This window comes from Adelges cooleyi, unplaced genomic scaffold, assembly GCF_023614345.1.
Source record: "Adelges cooleyi isolate 19-005CV unplaced genomic scaffold, UGA_ACOO_1.1 ACOO_flye_CR_arks_rails_tigmint_CR_PRNA_30, whole genome shotgun sequence".
Classification (NCBI taxonomy): Eukaryota; Metazoa; Arthropoda; class Insecta; order Hemiptera; family Adelgidae; genus Adelges; species Adelges cooleyi.
In genome coordinates, this window is record NW_026095971.1 from 8,970,708 (window position 1) to 8,987,591 (window position 16,884).

General features: G+C 28.1%; 2 protein-coding genes across 6 annotated transcripts; both read left to right on the forward strand.

The window, feature by feature from the left end:
• Positions 1-5,896: 5,896 nt before the first annotated feature.
• Positions 5,897-9,865, forward strand: LOC126838213 (hepatoma-derived growth factor-related protein 2). Of its 3 annotated transcripts, none has more exons than XM_050572427.1 (4): positions 5,897-6,194; positions 6,581-7,225; positions 8,419-8,779; positions 8,862-9,864. In XM_050572427.1, exons 2-4 carry the CDS (start codon positions 6,596-6,598, stop codon positions 9,503-9,505), a joined length of 1,635 nt encoding a protein of 544 aa, XP_050428384.1. In that variant the 5' UTR covers positions 5,897-6,194; positions 6,581-6,595; the 3' UTR covers positions 9,506-9,864. The 3 variants fall into 3 exon arrangements, with proteins under 3 accessions (XP_050428384.1, XP_050428385.1, XP_050428383.1); XM_050572428.1 differs by having other exon boundaries at positions 5,897-6,085; XM_050572426.1 differs by lacking the exon at positions 5,897-6,194 and adding an exon at positions 6,260-6,424 and having other exon boundaries at positions 8,862-9,865.
• Positions 9,866-11,053: 1,188 nt separating this feature from the next.
• LOC126838380 (leucine-rich melanocyte differentiation-associated protein-like) lies at positions 11,054-14,565 on the forward strand. Of its 3 annotated transcripts, none has more exons than XM_050572753.1 (7): positions 11,054-11,213; positions 11,302-11,419; positions 12,855-13,082; positions 13,144-13,283; positions 13,655-13,769; positions 13,838-13,961; positions 14,026-14,565. In XM_050572753.1, the coding sequence occupies exons 2-7, from the start codon at positions 11,366-11,368 to the stop codon at positions 14,103-14,105; spliced, it is 741 nt and encodes a 246-aa protein (XP_050428710.1). In that variant the 5' UTR covers positions 11,054-11,213; positions 11,302-11,365; the 3' UTR covers positions 14,106-14,565. The 3 variants fall into 3 exon arrangements, with proteins under 3 accessions (XP_050428710.1, XP_050428711.1, XP_050428709.1); XM_050572754.1 differs by having other exon boundaries at positions 11,054-11,209; XM_050572752.1 differs by lacking the exons at positions 11,054-11,213; positions 11,302-11,419 and adding exons at positions 12,429-12,543; positions 12,617-12,729.
• The last annotated feature ends 2,319 nt before the right edge of the window (positions 14,566-16,884 follow it).

Consider the following 16,884-nt stretch of genomic DNA (forward strand, 5'->3'; position numbering starts at 1 on the left):
TATATGAGAATTCCGGCGAGCTACAACAAGAGAAAAAAATTGTTTTCGGGTAAACTCTCGTCTGGCACTTCATTTACGGGTAGTGACGTCCGAGCTTTTATCTACGTTTGTTTGTTCCAAATGGTTTTGTAATTATATGAAGCTCTAACTAAAATTATGTTTGTTTATTATTAAGAGCTAGTAAAACTTAAAAAGTATGTATTTTTTCAAAAAACAATGTGAATCCTTTAAATTTTAGTAAAAATCATAAACCTTACTTGGGGGATGTGTTTGTTTGGTTGCTGACATTATTTTAGAGCCTGAACGAGTTAAGTAGGATTTGACCTTTCTCAGCATCCCCTCTAGTTGCGCCAATGCGTATAATTATGAATTTAATTGAATTTAATAAAATGTTCAATTCAGAAAATAAATGAATCCTAAAAACTTTACCCAAAAAATCAAAATAAAGAAAAATGTTTTCCCCTTTCTAGGGGAAAGGGTTTACAATATGTGTTTGGTTTGTTAACGTTTATCGGTAGAGTTTAGTCTAAAGAATATTCGACACAAATTTGAAACTAATTCGACTATTTGTAAAAAAGTTATAGCATGCCGTCATTTTAAGTTCAAAAAAAAATATGTACATTTTTTGGGTATTTTTCTCGATTTTAAAAGGGAAGGGGTGAACTTTTCTACTTCTGACCCACCAATGTACCAATTGCATATGATTACGAATCAATAAAGTTACTACTCGAGTAAATCGATCCACAAGAAAAAGGTATCATGACTTCAGGTACAAAATAAAACACATTGAAAAACTAACTCAAAAAAAATGTAACCTTCTCAGCTACGCATAGAAGTAATATTACCTATTCAAACTTAAGTTTATTTTTTTAGAAATGTCTCAGATATCGAGTAAGGAATATACTTCTATACTCATTGCATTGCACTATATTTCTCATTTAAAAGTTAAAACCTATTTGAAACATGCATATACTTATATAGTATGTATTTGTAATGTAATACTTTTCTATGGTAAATTAATAGGTTCATAATAATATATAATAAATTGTTATTGTGTGAAAGATAGCCCTGATAAAAGATTTTCAACGTCGGAAAAACCTTAGTACTCTGTTCTATAATAGGTACGAGTATACCCTTTCCTTTCCCTTTTCATTAATGCCCTTTCCTTAGGTATATTTACAGAGATAGAAAAATATTAAGAATTATTCAAATTAAATATAGTATATACTATGTACCTATAAATAGGTTTACGGTATACCTAGATACCTTAGTTACATATGAACCATTTTATACAAATATTTGTAGTATAAAAAAAAAGATTTTTATTATTATTTATTTTAATATTTTATTCTTAACCTAGCTTTAAAACATACACAATATATTAATTAAAAGTTATTGCAATAACATATTAGATTAATAGTATATTTCCATTTATAACACAAATTATAATAATATGTATATATTTTTTTATATAGCTTTATAATTGTAAAGTTTTTTTTAAATAACACATACTTATTTACTCCTTAAAAAAAAAAGATTGAGACTGAAATTCAGTCGCTAGAAAGGTAAATTATTTTATTATTATTATAAGACCTCTGAGTAGGTGACATACCCTGGGAAACTGCACTACCTCAAAATATGGCAGGACAATTATCCAATCCTAGATGATAACAATTAACAACTGAAATACTCTTTATAAAAATAAACTATAATATATATTTTTTTAACTTCGGTGACTTTGCCCATTAGCTGTTGGTAGATGTCCTAGTTAGTTTTTGAGTTTGTTTTATGTAGGTGTAGAGCATGGGTCGCCGCTTAAAATCCCGGGTAGTCGCCTATCTGGGATCAAGCACCAGACACCAACGGACACAGCTTAAATTCAGGTGCCGCGTGACAGTTGAGGTGTCCACTGCGCCACACCGTGCCCCCTTATAATATTTATAATTGTATGATAATTTTTTTTTAAATATTAGGTATCATAGATATTATTATTTGATTAATTTATTCTGAAAAATAGTTGTGTGGAATTAAAGGCTCGTTTTTACAGTATGTGTGGCCATTGGCAATTTCTAAATTGCGAGGTCCTATGTTAGTCAACGGCCGTGCTAGCCACGATGCCCCTACAACAGCTGTCCTACAAGCGCGAGGCCCTAGGCAATTGATCGACTGCCTACCCCTAACGACGGCCTTGGCTGATGACAGAAGCTGGTATGTCCATTTTTCCAACTTTCGGTAAAATACAATTTAAGATTTTTAGCAAAAAGTATTCTTATGTATTAACTTCCATATTATTAAATATAGTTTAATAATAAAATCACCCAGTCTTACAATATTTATTTTTTTCCCACTTTGTAATACCCATTTTAAAACAATATATCTGTATGTGATATCCCCAAAAGTGACTTATTAGTTTTGGCCATCCTAAAACAGAATTATGGTTGTAATTTACCAATAAAGAATCGTTATATTGATTTTCGACTTAATTATCTTTTACATATTTGTACTGATAATTTTAAATTAAATTATTAAGTGTTCTAAATATTATTTGGTTTTCAAGTTTTTATTTAACATGTAATAAGACTCCCGCCATGGAGTATAACCTACAGCCACGGTGTAGATAAGATATCTGCTTTACATCGTGTCAACGGCCAATAATAATAAGATATACTATCCCAAAACCTCTACGCCTTTGGCAAAAATCATTAAGTGCTATAAGCGGATCATCTATAAAACTAATACATAATTCCAAATTCCAATAGTGGTGCTAAATTGATTCATGACAAAACAACAAAATGTTATTTTGCCATGAATTTACCGGTTATATTTCATTATTATGATTTACTAGAGTAAATCGCTTCTAGTATGATAGATGGCGCTAGGTGCCTTATGCACACACAGGTGTATATAATATATATAATAAACTTGATTGCTAACCACGATTTAAGATAATATAGTTGCCCAACGAGCCCTGATAATGTGACCGCCAAACTGTCTTCGCTGAGAATTGCTATGTGCAAATCACTCCTAGCGCTTTTAGCGGACAAACCACAAAACCAGCATTACCACTTTTAAGAATATTTAGCTTTTTTTTTATTGACGCCTACAACCTGTATAACAATCACGATTTAAAATAATTATTATCATCGTGGATTTATAAATCCACCTTGGTGTAAATACTAATACTGATTTGACACTTATCTAATGGTTTTAAATAAAAGTAATAAAAAGTGATATTAAAAATATAATACATAGCATTATATAAATGTTAATTTTATAATACCCCTAATTGGTTCAACATTGTCCTATTCGTAGAAGCACCGTCACACGTAAGACCAATAACTTGCCCTCCAGAATCCTCTATTAACATTATAGCTTTTAGTATAAGCTTCGCTAAATCAACACCTTCATAAAAAAAAAATACAATACTATTTCAGCATTTATAGAAACTTTTTCTTGTAGCCAAGTATTCAGTAGTTCTACAACCAATAACTTTTTTTTCAAAAGCATTCTTTTGAAAATGAGAAAAATTGATTTAGTTTATTAACTTAATTTTAAATTTAGCATACAGATTAGATAAATAGTTAACCTTTGACTGTTCCATGTGAGGCAAATACAGCAATAGGCTGGTCTACATTTTCTGCTAGACTTTGCCACATTAAGACCAATGCATGATTTGCTTTATTGGAACCCTCAATATTTATGGTTATGAATTATACCTACCTCATATTTGCTTTTAGTACACTTATGCATTTTACATGTCTCCACTGGTCAAAATAATTAATGAATTGTGGTCCAAATTTTGATTTTATAGAACTATATTTACGATCTAAATCTATTCCTTGATAGACTTTAATTTTGTCAAATAATTGTATTATATCTTCTAGTTCTTCAATGGACTTAAGTTTAAAATTAGACTCTATATCAATGTCTGATATTGTAATAGTTTTTCCATTCATTTGAAGAACTATGGCTAAATCTTTAAAGTTTAAATAATATTAAAAAAATTATTTTATATTATACCTATAACTAGTTAGTATGATAAAATATTTACATAAATTATAGCCAAAAAGAAGAATACATGTTTGGGAGATTATATAATTGTTATTTTACCTCTAGTTAAAACAAGTTGTTTTTCTATGTATCTTGTATAGTCTTTTTTAAAGGGACCGAGTTTATGAAAACAAACACACAGTTGATTAGAGTAATCACTTTATACATCTACAAACCATCCTATTGGAACTTTCATTGACTTGTTGTATTTTAAAACTTGTTCAAAAAATGTGTCCAATTTTAAGTCATTTATCTCCTTAGAGAAATAGCAGTGATCATGTCCAATAATATCAGTATCATTTATAATCTAATAGACATAATATTGCAGGCTACAATTATTTATTCTGTAGTTACACTAAAAATGTATATTATTGATTGAAACCTTAATTTTTTTTGTTGGAGGCATGACTAAAGGATTAGCCAAAGCACTGCAATCCAAGTTGGCTTTTGTTGGTAAAACTCCTATTTTTAACCTAGGTTTTTTTAAACAAACCTAAAAATAAGTGCAATTAGTAAATACTTAAATAACTAGTGAAATTTTGTAATTAATTTATTAATTATATTGAAATTTCAGTAACGCACAGTGTATTTACTAAAGCCTTGTCCTGATACCCATTGTGTAGTTTTACTGTCGGACTTAAAATGTAACTCGCAAACTCTAGAGTTTCTTTTTAAATTTACCCCTAAATTTTCTTCCCAAATTTTTAAAAGATTATTATCTTAGGGTACACTAAAAGTACTTTTTGTCCTTTTTGACAAACACATCGGTACACAACACGTCATAATGATATATAATGTTAAGTGTTAATATTTATAAATTAACTATACGTTGTGTATATTATATATACGTAATTAGTAATAAAGTACAGTTCACGATTTTAAGTATTATTATTTATCTTAAATCGTGGGCTCATCTAAAAAAACAACTTCATTATATAAATATTTATATTTTGGCGGGTATTCGGGTTATCATTATTTTGGACTGCAACTTTTACGGTTAGGAGCGCTGTTGTACTTTTGTCCATGTCGGCCATATTATAGACAGTTTCGCGGTCAATGTGACAATGGGCTTAACATAGACCGTTGAGCAACCATATTATCTTAAATCGTGTTGCTAACTAGCGATAAGAATTGAAGCCGACGGTCCGCCATTCTGGTGGGATTTATGTGTGTTATCAATGCATATAATATATATCTGTATATATAATTATATCGATATTATATATATATATATATGTATTTATGATATTGTTATAACCATATATTATTCTCGCGTGATAAGGTTCTAATTCCCACCGAAATGGCGGAAAGTGGCTGCTTCAATCTTCTCTATTGGTGGCATATAGTTAGTAATTTAGTTTATTGTATGTAGTATGTTTGCACATTCCAAATCCAATTCTGGTCCCGATATAACAGTGGTTTATCATACCACAGAATGGAACATACGTCGTTGACTATCCAGTTATCTTAAATAGTGATATATTATAATTAAGTATTGAATTCGTAACATAATATAAACATTGGCCAACCTACAAATGTCTATAAGTTTAAAGCGTAGTCCGTAGTCATTATGGCATTGGGTCATAGGTTCCCAAATGATAACAGTTTACCACTATGGTTATGACGGTCCCGCTCTACTCTACCATTCGTGGACCTTTCATTTTTACCAGGTTATAACCAAGTTATACCAATTGAAGAATACTATAGGATGGCTTGGGAACCTATGACCGCTTACCGTCAGCTATCTAGGTTAACATGTATAAAAGGCATTAATATATGTGATCCCTGGTTATTAAAAAAAGTAGTACATCTTGAGAACCAATGATAGTAATTATCTGATACGCTGATACGCATTCCTAACTTCAATATGCCGCCGTCGGTTTGTTTAATATTTATGTGTTTCAAGTTTGCAAATTCATAAAATAAATTGTATTTTGTTGAAACTTGAAAGTAATTGGTGATTTAGGTGCGTTTCTGAATTTTTTTACAATTGTGACCGGAAGTTTAACGCTATACTTCAGATTAAGAATATTCTGTAAGTATAATACGGCACGTAGCGGTTTTATAGATGATTAACCTTTGTTTGTTGAATGTGTCGTACATCGTAAACGGTTGCCGCCATTTCTATTCAAAGGACTGCTGAGGTAACGAAAAAAACGCGGCATTAACTTATTATTTTTATTGATTAATTTTTTCATTTTGTAAATTATCTTAAATCTAAATGGATAATTTCTATTTTTTTTCAATTTCAAACTAAATGAAAGAATAATTCCTATAACCTATGTTAGGGAGTAATTAATGTAAATTTGTTCGGGGAAACATAGTACATGCATTGACTTAGTTGATCATATCTTAGTTTGTGGTTACTTTTATGGTATCAGTATTTGCAACTATTATATTGTAACTTTCTATATGGCTAATTTAGTATAATGCGTATTTGTCTGTAAATTTAGTATCCAGTATATTATTATTTTTTGTCTAATGCAATAACATATGTATAGCAGATTTTATAGTTACTTTATTTCCATAGGTACAAAATAACTCAATGTCTTCAAAAAAAGTTTATAGTATCAAAGACAAAGTCTTTGCAAAAGTTCGTGGTTATCCTGCTTGGCCGGCTGTTATTTCTGGAGTTGAAGCAGACACTCCTTCCCGTCAACGGTATCATGTTTATTTCTATGGTACTGGTGAGCGCGCCGTATGTAAGTCTGATGAACTATTTCCATATGAAGAAAACAAGTCTAAGTTAGGAAAGCCAAATAAGCGCAAGCACTTTTCTGAAGCTCTTATGCAAATTGAGAATGATACTGAATGTTCGGTAATTACTGAAGATACTGTGCAAGCTTTCCAAGCATCATCTAGCATTGATCAGAGTACAGAAAACGATACAATTATAAATGAATCAGAAACTAACACCGAAACTGAAAAAAATGGAGAGTTAAATTCTGAAAGTGAAGGAAAGCTAACAATTGATGAGTCAAGTTCTTCTAAAGGAAAAAAATCTATTGGACCAAAAAAGAGTTTAGGACTCTCTTTGTCTAAAACTACAAAAAGAAAATTATCTGATGGAAAATTAGAATCCCCAGCTAAGAAATTAATGACCACTAAAACAAAAGAGTTAGAAAGTGTTTCAGATTTGCCCATTATGACAATTGCTTGTTTGAAGGAAAACACGGTAAATACATTTAATTATGTTTATTAAGCATGTAATTAATGAATAAGAACTTAAAATATTTTTATAGTTTTACAATAAAATGTATTAAATTAAAAATATTGTTCGTGATGGCTTACAATATTATGGTTTATAAACAGTATGTATGAATGTGTAAATATTAACATCGTACATATTAATTTTTTGCTTATTAAAAATATAAATTTATATAATAGATATTTTGAGAATAAAATGTAAATATTTAGTATATTTTTACCTGAGGTGTACGTCACCCCATTTTACTAAAGGAGGTGAGACAGGGGTTTGCGACAATAAGCGACTCAGAATGTTACATTGAAACTATAGTGAGGTGCAGGGGTGTTTTCTTACTTTTATTATTATCTATAGTTATACTGTAGAAGATATTTCAATGACAATTAATTTTAGAACACATAAATAAGAGGTACAAATGTTTCATGTTGTAAATCATTAAGCAATACTCTTATGTGTGTAATTAGCCTCAGTTTTTTGTTTAAAACTGCAAATTTGTGTATTCAATTTTTTTTTTAAAGTTACAGTTTACTTAAAGCCTAATGGCTAAAATTATTAAACATGGAACATAACATGCTTTAGTCTGTTGGCTCCTGAATAGTCATTATTTGTGATCTATAATATCCTTGCGATTTAAGACGATAGTATAGTCTTAATTATAAGTTCTGGATTTGCATGGCGACGACGACTCGTTATATTATACATTTAAAGTATATGCGCTACTTTCGTAATGCTATTTTGTGTCGTTTTCGAGCTGGGAGGCCAAGGTTAAAGGATGTTCCATGCTAATAAGTAATAATGTAATTTAATTTTAATTTTAGAACTTGCTTTTAAATAAGCTAACTATTAGTTTCGGTCTTAGTCTTAGTTAGAATTATTAAAGACATAATTTTTTTTTTATTGCATGGCATGCATGTTTTATCATGAAATTATGTACATTTAAAACTAAACAAAATTATATTATTATTACATCTATTTAATTTTAGTTTTTTGCATTATAATGTTTATGCTTTGTTTATTTCTTGTTCACTTATAATATTATTAACATTGGCTAAATTAGCCTTGGTTTAACTATAATAAATATATAGCATAATTTGTTTAAAATTAATTAATAAATTTAATTTGTCATTTTAAAAAATTTTAATTTTGTATATTTATAATTTCAGAACTCTGTTTCTGAAGGAAAAACTTGTGAAACCAATGAATTACAATCCGAACCTCAAAATGTGTCAGATTCTGTTTTAGAAACTAGTGAAGTTTCCTTTGATAATAATAAATCGTCAAAACATAATTCTAAAATTAAAAGTAGCCCAATTTCTAGTGGGGATATGTCTTCAAATAGCTCAAACATTGGACAAGTGTCACGCTCGGGCCGTAAAATCAAACCAAAGAAATATACTGATTATGAGAATGATGCTGAAGTACCAAAACGTTCTAGACTAAGCAAAGATATGTCTAAGAACTCTGAAAAGATCAATGGAAGTGTTGATGCTGATAATTCATCAGAACAAAATGAAATGGTGAAAGGTGAATATTTATTTAATTTATTTTTAGTTGTATTATTTATATTTTTGTACGCCTAATTAACATAGTACAATTCAATTTTTAGGTTCAAGCTCAGAATTGGTGAACAAAACGAAGAGTCATAGCACTACACCTATAATCAATGACAGTGTGTCTAAAGAAATGAAACAAATAAGCAAAAAAATTAATCAAGACGATGAGCTTCCAGCAAATTTAAAAAATCTTATGAAAGGCGCAATAGATCATTTAGACGTTGAGTGGTCAAAAGTGACTACTAGTAAAGCAGTAAAAGTTGAATGTTTAACCACTGAAGTCGACTTATTAGATTGTGTATATCATCTACGAATGGCTTTGCGTACTGATAAGGCAGATTGTGACAAAGCCATAAAGATATTAGATCAAATGGCTGAATTAAAAATTAATACTTTGATGTTGAAAAAACATTCTGAAGTTGTTGATACTGTAAAAAAAGTAACTATGTATATTGGTAACCGTAAAGAATGGGAAACTAATGATGAGGAAGCAAATGAAATGTCAGAAAAAACCGCTAAAGTTCGACGTAAGGCCAATATGGTATTTAATAAATTTAGAGCCCTGTTCACTGTCCCTGATGGGCAATCGTTCCTAGATACATTTAAAAAAGAAGTTGATGACTTTTATACTAAAACCAAACATCTGGCGTGTGATCAGATTTATGGACTAATATCAGAAAAACAATTAAATCAATAATTTTTTATAGAATTATAATCAGATATAAATGACATTCTATATTTTTAATGTTTTACAAATCATTTTGACTAGGATAGGTAATGGAAAAATTTGTACCCGTAATATTATGTAGTTAGTGTTAGCTAAAAATTACTGTTAAGTGAGTATAATCTATAATTAATACTCTAATTTATTTGAAAGGCATAACTTAGTGTTTTTTCATTATATTGTAATAATATTTATCTGTTTACATATTTTAATTTATTTTCACTTTTCCTTCTTTGTCTACAGTTTTGTTTGCACCAATTATGAAATCATCTAATGGTTAATCCAATTTTGCTTTTAATTTTTACTTACATTAAAAACAAACTTGTTATCAATTTATAAATTGTATGCCAATGTCTCAAAATGTTGTATAAAAAATGTACAAGGTTATTTAACATTTATGTAAAAAATTAGTATATAAAAACAACAGTAAGATAATAGTATGTATATTATTAATTAATAAATTATGATAAGAATGTTTCATATATTTTATAATGGTATTTTGTAGCATAAATAATATAGAACATTTGGATTATAAATGTTTAGTGCTATTGAAATTGTAAATATTTTAAATTCCTAAGTAATATTAAATAGTATTTTTATATCATTTTTTTAGTAAATTTTTTTATTAACTTAAAACCTAAAAGTTATTAAAATTTGTTGTATTTTAAGGATGTAAGGAATTTGAATATGGTAAAATCATATTTTTTTTTCCTTAAGTTACTAATTTGGTAAACGAGTTAAGGAAACATTATGTGCTAAAACTTAAATCATAAAATATTTTTGATAAGCAATAATAATATGTTGGTATTATAAATAAAATATCTTAAATTTATTAAAAAGTAGTATCATACTATTAGAATATAAATATTTGTATCTTAATAATATAAAAAGATAAAGAAACGAAACGTTAGTATGTTTCTGTTTAAGAGGAAGATAAACACCCAATTTTCTAGCATTTAAACATACCTACACAGAATGCGGTTTACTCGCCCTGAAATAATTTTAGAGCAAAAATACTTATGTACAAAAAAAGAAGATGACAAGATTCTGGAGATAATGTCATATAACTTTTTACGTTATTGTTTTCAAAATAGAATATGGCATTGTCTCCGAAATTTTATTATCTTGCTATTTTATATTAGATTTTCTGCTCTAAATCTATATATACTAAGGACAGAATAAAACTCATTCAGCGTATAGCTATATTTAAAAGAATTTTTTTTTTAAATGGCTGTCTAAGATGCTGTGATAATCCGAGAAATTAATAACTACCAAAAAAAGAGTCATAACTACTGATTTAATATAACAATTGCACATCACAGTTTAACACTTAAAATAAGATTATTGCAAAAAATTGCCTATACCTAACTCCTTAATAAATAGGGGGTATAACGTCTTAAAAATGTAGTAAACGTAGAGTAAAACCCCATGGCAGTAATTAATGGAATATTAAACCATGCTCTGGACTGTGATAAGATAACAAAATTGTTCTTTGTGACCCGTGTTGATGTTATCAATATTAGTTGGCTGTTTGGAATTATCAGGATACAATGATCAACAATATAAATTATAATTTAATATACCGTCAACTCAATGGAATTAAATATTAAGAATTTACAGGACTTCCAGAATATGTAGTTAACTAGTATCAGTCATGCGTCCTTAGTTATTATAGTTGTTGGTATTTATAAAAAAACATATATTATAGTAGTATCTTAAAAAAAAATATTATTATATGTATTATGTATAATATAACTTTTATTGTTTAGATTGATTTGAAAGAAATTACATAATTGATACTAAAATTACATACTGTACATAATCTATTTCATAATGGAGCAAGAGAATTTTGAAGATGCCAAAAAGATTAATTTTCAAAATAATCGAGTAAGTTGTTGTAATAACAAAAGCCTTTAAAAATATGTATTTAACTTATACTTATTGGGTCCTACTACTGGCAATCTTATTGGTTTCCAAAATCAATAAGCTGAGAACAAAGCATTCCTCATTCAATTTGATAAAACTAAAATTAAAGAAAACATAGTGTTGTAGGAACGTAAAACTATCAAGTAATCAAATACCTTATTTTATATATATAATTAGTAAATAATAATTAATACAAATTGATCAACGCACTGGAGCGTTTTGTGAAATGTACATTGACTGTCACAGTATGGTTACAATTATCAGCCAGGAAAAAAAACACTTATTTGTTCAAATAACTTGTAGCCGGTTCTCAACTAGCCTATATTCAGATATTATAACCCCTTATTATGATATCGAAGAAATAAATTACTGAGAAATTATTTTTTAAATTTATAGTTATGCATAATACAATTACTTAAAAGTTTATTAATTTTTATTGTTGAGATATTACGTTTAGTTAAAATAAAGATGTTATTAATGATTGCATTTATTACATAGTCTATTGAAGTCTAAACATGTTTTTATCAACAAAAAACTTACTTTTCAAGTATGTAAATAATGTAAATATCTAAAAAGATTTGGAAAATTGTTCACCTTGCCTTCATGTAAATTATCTGACTTATACTAATAATTATTATGAAATCATAATATGTATGTATACATAACCCAACCTACACATAAGTATTAGATATAAAATATACAAAAACTATTTAATTTTTACCTTATTGGGGGTGCTTTAGACATTTTGGGAGTGTGTGCTCCTATTAATAGCACCTTTGGCCTTCAGAAATAATTTCTACTAAATATTTCATGAATTCTCTTGTATATACGTAATAACTTATCCTATTACTCACAATAATTGCTTTACACTTGGGAGGCTTCATACACACATTCAATATAAAATCAAGAAACCCTATTTAGTTTGCAGTCCATTGAATTGCAAACATCAAATACTATGTATTTCATATGTCAACACAGTTTCAAGATGAACTTTCTTAAATTCAATTTCTTTGCCCCACGGCAGTGTAAATTTTCATACTCATTGACTGTTACAACAGAAAATAATACTACTAGAATTCTAACAAGTAGTAATATTTAAATAAGCTATACAAATTTTAAAAAATAGTGACATTTATTTTTATCAACTATAATAATCAGGTGGCGATGGTTACAATGAAACTAATTGCAAAATTATGTCATGTCAATATTCACATCTTTATTATACTATTAATAATGAGTTTTGCAAAGATTCTAAAGTATCCAAAAATCAGGTAAAATAATATAATTTACAGGTGGATAAAAAAATGTTAAAAAGTAGAGGGAAAATGTTCTAGAATTTAATATTAACATATTGTGTTGCTTAAAGTGATAAGTATTAATAATAGTTTCTTTTCAGCTTTGTTATATTGGCCAAGATGTAACATGTATTCCAGAAGTACTTGGAAAAATGTATGGATCAAAAGTACGATCTTTAGATTTAAGTTTTAATAACCTGACAACATTGAACCATTCAGAACATTTCTCGGAATTAGAAGAGTTGATATTGGATAATAATCATTTAGATGACAAAATAATTTTACCTCATTTACCTAATTTACACACTTTATCACTAAACAATAACAAAGTAATATAACTATATATATTTTGGATTATTAAAATAATTTTTAAACATATTTGGTGTTTAGATAACAATACTTGAAAATTTAATTAACCAAATCAAATACAGTATGCCTTCTTTGAGATTCCTCAGTTTACTTGGAAATAAGGCATGTCCAACGCAACTAATTGATTTTGAAAAAGACGAAGATGATTATAGGCGATACAGGTGAAATTAATACATTTTAGAAAACTATATATAATAATATTGGTAATGCAGTGTAGTCTCGCTAACCTGTAACTAATGGAACTAGACCCCGCTCGGATCACCTAAGTCCAGATAAAACCTAATGGGCTTTGAAATGTTTAGAAACAAGTTTTAGATGGGTAAAATTACTAAAATGAATTTTTTATCGTAAAACTTCCTTTTTTAGTCTCAACACTGTATTGTTGGTCTATTTTAAAACTTAAAAATTGATTTAGGATAAAAAAAACATCATCTTAGTCCAAATTAACCAGATGTACATACAAGGGTGATTAGATTGGCGAGACACCACTTAGCTAAATCTTAATAAAAATTGTCAAATTTTTTTATTTTAGATATTTTGTGTTGTATTATTTGCCAGAGTTAAAATTTCTTGACTCAAGACCAGTTACTAATGAAGAACTTAGCACAGCATTAGAAAAAGGAGAATTCACTAAAGTCATACGACCAGTATGTTTCATACTAACTAACCCTAATGAACTAATAAATTGTAATATACATTTTTTATGATTATTTAGCGATATGAAAATGAACCACTTCAATATGATTGGAAATTATCCAATGTTACTCATCCACTTGCAGATACATCAAATATTTTCTTGCCAGCAGAAGAGTCTATGACACATCAAATTCATCATCAAGGTATTTTCAAGTTACATATTTTTGTTTTAGTAATTAAAATGTGTTTTAAATTATTTTTTATCAGCTGCATATGGACGTCGTCGTTTTCGTTATGCTGGAAAACATTCAGAGGGTAACAGATTTATTTTAAATAGAGACTTATAAATGTATAACATAATTCTTAAACATTATAGTTATCACACTAAGTCTTAAACATAATAATAATTTTTAATTGTAAATAACTAAATCTGATTATTATTAAAATAAATTGTTCAGTAATGCATACTCTGTTCTTATTCTGAACAGAGTATCGCGTAAATTAATCTTTAATGAACCCAGCAAAATGAAAGTAATAATTTTAAATGTAATGAAAGGCTCAAATAGTGTTTAATATCTATAATTAGAAAATATTACTCTTACATATTATATTTAAAAAAATTAAATTTAGAACTTAAAATATTTTAATACCATAATAAATATTAATTTAATTGATAATTATGTTAATTTTAAATCTGTAGAGATCTGTTATATTTTATAGTTAATTTTATTGTGCTTTGTATAACTATAGATAAAAATATAATATTTTTATTTTTATGAAATAAACTCAAGTGCATGTACTGTGAAATGTATTTAATATTTTTTTCCTTGTATAAATAAATAGTAATAATCATACTAGACAGTGTTATTTTCCAATGACTGATTAATTAATAGAAAAAGTTAAATTTTATTATTATTGGCAGAGATCCAAACATCCATTTCTAAGAATGTCTATATTTTGCTACCTATACTCTATTCAGAATAAGAACAGGCTTCGGCGGCCGACTTGTGCGCATGGTCGTGGCTTCACTACGAGCAACGGAACTCAAACACTGCGGCCGGTGGGGCTACAGATAAAATGTAAAATGGGCGGTGCCTGACCGCCGCCTGATGAAAACTGGTCGGCCGCTGAAGCCTGTTCTTATTCTGAATAGAGTATAGAATAAATATACAAAATATAATAAAATGTAAACATTGGATCTCTGTCATAACTATTGTATAATCAATTGCTCAGTTAATGAGAAGTTCAATTTGAGTAGGCTGTGATGCATTATTATAAAAAAAAATAATCTACCCAGTTTTAGACTTATTAACTTTTTAACTTGGTGGCAATATTATTTTTAATTTTTACTCTAGTATTATTTTTTAAGGGGCTTTTACACTAACAGTTATTAAGATCATTGTATAGGCAATTTTTTACTAAAAATTAACATTATGCTAAAATTTGTAGTAGTATATTAATATAGGAAAATGTGCCTGTTTTTTTTACTTTTATAATGTATACAAGCCCTAATTTTATACGACATAATAACATATGTTTCTACTTCTAGCAGTACGTTCCTTAAAATACTCAGATTTAAATTTGAATTTTATATTGATTTTACAATAGTATTGAAAAATTAAAATTAAAAATGTACTTCGTTCGATACATCAAGCAAGCATTGAAAAATTTATATTAGTTTTCTAAACTATAGCCGAATTACATGCTTTAGAGCACGGCTAAAGTTAGAATGAGTTTTTCCTACCAAAAAATACGCAGATATTGAAGCCCATTAACTTGGTAAAGAAGTAGGTAATTATAAGAAGAATAACTTAAAAAATCCAAATGACTTGTTATTATTGAAAAAACACAGAAACTAGTTATTATCTTTTATGTAACCTATCTAATTTAAATAGTTTTTTTGTATACGTATGTAATATTAAAAAGGGTAAATGTTTTTTTTTTAAATAACTGCTATCCTAATCCAGTATCTCTTAACAATATTTTATTTTATATACCTACAAGCTGTCCCGACACGGCGTTGCCAGGGCTGAGTAAAATAATTATAAATAAGATAAAAAAAAAAACAGTTCTCCAGGCTCCCAGACATACCTCAACTAGGTTTCTTTTTTTTATCTACATATTGTAGATAACAATATATTGATTATGCCCCCCTCTTACTCAAAGGTCCCAGATCCGGTTCCAATAAGTGAAAACGTTTAATAGTGGTACATACTAGAATCCTTTAATCATCACCTGCCATTCGCTCGAGTACCGTAATTACCATAGTTACAAACCAAGTGTTTATTTTGGCTTAGCAAGGAAAAATATTTCTTATTTAAAGTACAAAATTCGTGCTTAAGGACACCCTTAGGGGTGGAATTTTCAAAAAGTACTATGCCAGAAACCTTCGCGGGAGTGTACTCTACAACTTCCCAATGTTTCATGGCGATCTGATGAATGATGTACTAATGCATAAAGGTCATTCAGCTACTTACATTTTGTTTTTTGCCCATTTCAACATTTAAAATAAAAATTATTCAAAATCCTTTCTTATTGCACGCCTGTACTATAATATAAACATACCCTGACCATTTAAAGTCACTAGCTAAATCATAGTATAGGTGTGCGTTGATTATGAATCAGTCAGTCAGGTCTTCTTCTTTATATATATATATATATATATATATAGTTACAGGCATTTTATTGTTGCATTTATAATGGTTGGTTCAAATACATAACGTAATATAAATGGACTTAAAGCTTCGTATCCGAATAAATAGTTACGTTATGTAACGTTATGTGTTTAAGTCCATTTATATTACGTTATGTATTTGAACCAACCATTATAAATGCAACAATAAAATGCCTGTAACTATTCTACTTTATCACTATTCAGCACAATCAATATTTTTTAACCCAAAATCAATTTTATTTCATTATAATGATATGTTATGGCTACTGGTATATACATCTGAACACCATTTAAAAACTTATATAATATATATATTTGCAATGATTAGTGTTATTTATTTTTAGCTTTCATACTAAAATTAATTATTAATTATTAAAATTATTTTAGGATTTTATGGCTAAATCATTGAGTATAGTTAAAAAAACTTAGCTAATAGATCAAAGTATACCTAC